The sequence below is a fragment of the Vigna angularis genome, chromosome 10 (assembly GCF_016808095.1).
Source record: "Vigna angularis cultivar LongXiaoDou No.4 chromosome 10, ASM1680809v1, whole genome shotgun sequence".
Classification (NCBI taxonomy): Eukaryota; Viridiplantae; Streptophyta; class Magnoliopsida; order Fabales; family Fabaceae; genus Vigna; species Vigna angularis.
This window is the reverse complement of record NC_068979.1, coordinates 23749031-23753796: the sequence shown is the minus strand read 5'-3', so window position 1 is coordinate 23753796 and position 4766 is coordinate 23749031. Positions and strand designations below refer to the sequence as shown.

The window sequence follows — 4766 nt, the reverse complement described above, 5'->3', positions numbered from 1 at the left end:
ACAAAATCGACAATATCTCATTCACGAGAATGACTATTTCCAACTCTCTTTGTTTTCTTCCACTCTTCCTTATGCTTGTCTTCTTCCCTTCTTGGAATTTGTGTTTGATTCTTTCTTTTTTTATGCCCACTTTGTTAAGTTCGGGTGGATTTGGTTCATTGTGGGCACTGATTGATGAGATCAGCTCACATCATCGCAGGGTCTTTCTTCAGAGAAATGGAAAACATTTTCTTTCTCTAGAATATACGCGGGTGTGATTCCAAAGCAAGCTAAAATAATGAGTTTATGAAGTTAAGTGTAAGAGAGAATGAGAATCTCTCCTTATTTTAATGTTACACGCCATGTTGCCTGCACTCATCAGGCACTTGCAGCAACGGTTTTAGTTTCTCATTTCCCATTAATTAACTCAACCAGATACCATTACTCAGAGTTTCAAGAAAGATTGTTACAGTAACCAGCTTAGGGGGGGAAAAGTGACTAATTGCCCTTTATTCATTCATTCATAGAAAATTTTTCAAGCCCGGCCAGATTGAAAATTTCTACTTGATATATTAATTCTATTTTATACACCAAGTTTCAAAACATGGGTTTTAATTTAAAGAACTCATAATCAAGTGTGGTAATTGATGGATGAAGACCCTCTTGATTTCACAGGGAAAAAGTAGTACATTGAAAATTTAAATTAATTAACTCTTCCTTTGTTTCAATTGAAATGCTGCTGCTCCAACCATGGCCAAAACCCGGATTGATCATCCATGGCACAGAACATGTTGCTTAGGCTTTCTTCTTTGACCATTTGGTCAATCTTTTGGCATGGAAGGTCTGGTCTTGAAGAAGTTTGGAAAAGCTGAGCAACTCCTGCAGGCCTAGCAGAAGATGGAAACAGGGTTCTGCTCGGCTGATGTGTAGAGAGAGGACTGTCAATAGCTGGTGTCCTTGAGATATCCAACTTGATGTCTGAGCTGTTCTCACTTCTGTTGCTGCAGGATCCTTCTGTTTCTTTGTTAAGGTTGATGGATTCAGTTGGCTCTCTACTTTTCAGTGCCAATATCTGCACCACAAAAATTACCTAATCCAATAAGACGATACAACAAACAATATGCATGCACAAGAGTTGGACCTAAAAGGCTAAAACACCAACACCAACACCAACACCACCCCTGCGCCTTCAAATAAAAACAATTTTGTTAAACCTCTGGAAACTAGAATATGGTATGATGAAAAATGAAAAAGCTTAACCAGTGAAGAAGTGTGCAAGAGAGAGAGTGGAAGATGTCAATGGAGAGAAGATGGATCATTGAATCTTGAACCAGTCACTGTAGATGAAAGGGAAAAAGAAACAACTTTATAGAAAGTCACTAGTAAGTGAAGAGGTGAAAGGAACGGTTCTGAAAACTATACACTAGTCAAAAAAACATAAACACTTGTGAAATGAAAAAGGATCATCATTACTACCACAAAGCTTTATTCCACAGAATCAAAACAATCTCATCAAAAATAGTCTCAGAAAGAAGAAATTCAACATGTCAAAAGAGGCTTCATCTTTTATTGTAGTTTTCACTTTTCCTCAAGGAAAAGAAAAGTTGAAAAGCAAAAGATGATGTGAAAGTAAACAGGAAGGAAGGAGACTACACTGCTACAGAACTAAATGATTGGAATTTGATTGAGTTAGAAGGTAACTATTAACCTCAGCCTGAAGTTTTTGGTTCTGAGTTTGAAGTGAATCATTATCTGACTTGACGGCTTCATACTGTCTTTTGAGAAGATCGTAGTCTTTCTCCAACTGCTTGGTCTTCCACCTTGCCCTTCTGTTCTGGAACCATATAGCAATTTGTCTTGGCTGCAAGCCAAGAGCTCTTGCAAGTTGCATTTTCCTCTCTGGCTCAAGCTTATTACCCAACTCAAAGCTCTTCTCAAGTGTCTTCACCTGTTCCATGTTAAGCCTCCTCTTCTTCTCCCCTGCCTGTGATCCATCATCGGACAAATCTTCCTCAGCATTGGCCTCTTCTCCGTGCTCAATTCCTGATGAAAATGACATGGATCTCTTACCCAGAAAGGTCACTCCCCCTGCATCAACATTCAGAACAGGATATCAGAAACATGATATTTGAGTGTGTGTGCTTGTGTTTGTTTGATTGTTAGTGATAGAGAGAGTGTACCATGATATTCTTGAGGTGTGCAGGCGGGTAGAATTGACGTGAGCGAAGGTGGAGGTTGATGATCATCATGGTGAGGGGTTTGGAGCATGAAATTTGCTGGGAAGAAAGCCATCTCATTGCAGGTTTTAGGCCTGCCACAAAATCTTGAAGATCAGCTGAATGATAGATAGTGTGATCGCCACTCTGATAGAATAAGAGAAGATTGCATATGATATAAGGTTAAAGAAGAAATGACAAAGGATTACTGCACCACATCCTCTGACAATATTTTTGGAGCAAACTAAACAAGTTCTTCACTTGAAAGAGAATGGACTAATTCTTCCGAATGATGGCTTGTATATACATTATCAGTGCTAGCTAGAGTTTTTGTTCTCTAGTGCTACTATTTGAAAGGAAATGGGGTTAGGAGGGAGAGGGAAGAGGGAGGAGGGGAGAGACACAGAAAGAGAAAGAGAAAGAGAAAGAGAGAGAGAGAGAGAGAGAGAGAGAGAGAGGTAGAGAGAGATGTTTGAATCTATAGACTATATAGTTCTACACATTAACTTCCAAATATATCAGAGGGTTTTTATTTTTATTTCATTTGCTTTTGCTAGTAAACTATTGGTATAAAGAACTCCAATTTATTGTGTAGATGAAAAAGGAAAAACAATCAGTTAAGCATTTGTGGGGGAAAAAGATGAAGTATATTAAATGTGAAAGGATGTTTGGTGTAGATGAGAAAAGAATAAAGAAAAAAATAGTGATGAGAAAGGAAAACTTGGTTCTCTGGCTGAACTTGTTGAGTACTGTTATTCCAATGTAATGTAAGAAAGGTCTTAAAATGTAATTATTTTGCAAATGATAAACTAGTTTCTGACTTAGGAGACAAGAAGAGGGGGTTGTTTTTCACAAAACATAATGATGGAATTGGGAAATTGGCATTGGAGGTAGAGATTGAGATATGATTAAGTTATTGTTTAATGGAAGTGGGAAATGGAGATGATGATTAGATTAATAAAAGGTGATAAACAAAAGACATAGGATGGGGAAAGTGTTGTGACTGAGAGGGAAAAGAAACTTTACATGGTGAGGTGATATTTGTATGTTGTGTTAAATTTTGTGAAGGGAAGAGGTTACTTAAGAAAAAAGAGAAGTGAGTTGGCTATAACTTTATGTCCAAAATGGATTGTGTTTTTTGTGTGTGTGAGAGAGAGAGAGAGAGAAAAGGAAAGGGAGAAGGGGCAGGAATCTAGGGGATGGGTCCAATGAGGAGGGGCAGGGTTTGCTACCTAACCCACCAACAGGTATCGTGTATTAGGACGAAGCTCTTTCGCATCACCCATTATCCTTTGCGTCACTTCCACCCCTATCTCTCTTTTCACCTATGTCATCCACTTCAATTCAACTCTATTCAAACACAACCTATTATGCCTCTTCTTTCATGCAATTTCCATTACCAGCTAACAACTTCTTTTCTTTTTTACATTTTTTTTTTATTTCCAAATCATTTCCAGCAAGAAATCAGTGCTATGCTTTTCATCAAAAGAGTACATATTCCACCCAGAGTGAAAATATTTTCCTGCTCTTCCTACCCTACCAGAGCTCCTCTTCTTTGTCCTTTTCCTACCCATTTTTCTAATGCATAAAATGAGCCATGACACTCAAGTGCCAATCTACACTTACGTCACCTCTATTCTTCCAACCATTTTATTTTTGGAAAATGTTTTTTTAACAACTTTTTCAATAAATTCACGTCCCTCGTCTACTCATTCTACAACTTTTTTATATCTTATCACTATTTCATCAAAACACAACTCTTCCTCAAAAGTTAACCACCCCATGCTTCATCAATTTCTACCCGTTAACCACTTTAGTTCCTGATCTCCTTAGACAATCAAACACAACACACAAAAATATAAACCTCATTCATGCCATCCAATATAATCAAAATATTAATAAACCTTTTGGTCAAAAAAATGGATTCACTCTGTTTAATAATATAAATATATTATCACCACATTCCTCTCACCTCGCCTTATCCACTGCCTCCTTTCATATGGCCCTCCAGTACATACCCTGTACACATTAATATACATATAGATACATACATACATATATATATATATATATATATATATATATATATATATGAAAATTGACTCCATTATTTTATTTTTATGTATGTTTGACTGTGGTAAGAATGCTGTAAATGATGATTGATGCTTACTGTGATGCTGATCTATTTTGGATTACAACAATTTCTTATACTTGATTAAAAGAAATGACAAATTCATATTTATATAAAAATGTGAATATCCAATTCATACATGTGTATATAAACGAGTATTCTAAACATAATATAGAAAAGTAATACATGATTGTATAAGTTGTTAGGAATCTAAGAGTGGGTTTAAGTTTTACTTTGAATAGAAATGAAAAAATAAAATGATAAATACATGTTAACTCATTTTTTTAAAGTTTTGAATTAAAAATTGCGTGAATCACTTAGTATTGAACTTGAGTTTTATTAAAATTAGATCTTTCCAGTAAACCTCTTCTTTCAATAAATTCAACATAAACAAGGTGCAACAATAAACTATCAGAGTTTTTTGAAAAATGTTGGCATGG

General features: G+C 36.0%; 1 protein-coding gene across 2 annotated transcripts; it reads right to left on the bottom strand.

Annotated features, from left to right (window-relative positions):
• Nucleotides 1-615: 615 nt before the first annotated feature.
• Nucleotides 616-2931, bottom strand: LOC108322474 (homeobox-leucine zipper protein ATHB-13). 2 transcript variants are annotated; one of them, XM_017554579.2, is made up of 4 exons: nt 2405-2931; nt 2160-2290; nt 1688-2067; nt 616-1051 (listed from the first exon to the last, which is right to left on the bottom strand). In XM_017554579.2, the coding sequence occupies exons 2-4, from the start codon at nt 2269-2271 to the stop codon at nt 704-706; spliced, it is 840 nt and encodes a 279-aa protein (XP_017410068.1). In that variant the 5' UTR covers nt 2272-2290; nt 2405-2931; the 3' UTR covers nt 616-703. The 2 variants fall into 2 exon arrangements, with proteins under 2 accessions (XP_017410068.1, XP_017410067.1); XM_017554578.2 differs by having other exon boundaries at nt 2410-2931.
• Nucleotides 2932-4766: the final 1835 nt, after the last annotated feature.

What these genes read in the sequence shown, in the direction of transcription:
- LOC108322474 (XM_017554578.2), bottom strand. An exon ending in CACACCTCAAGAATATCATG is followed by an intron (nt 2,068 to 2,159) that starts GTACACTCTCTC and finishes ATGTTGATGCAG; the next exon opens with GGGGAGTGACCTTTCTGGGT. An exon ending in ACCAAAAACTTCAGGCTGAG is followed by an intron (nt 1,052 to 1,687) that starts GTTAATAGTTAC and finishes TTTGTGGTGCAG; the next exon opens with ATATTGGCACTGAAAAGTAG.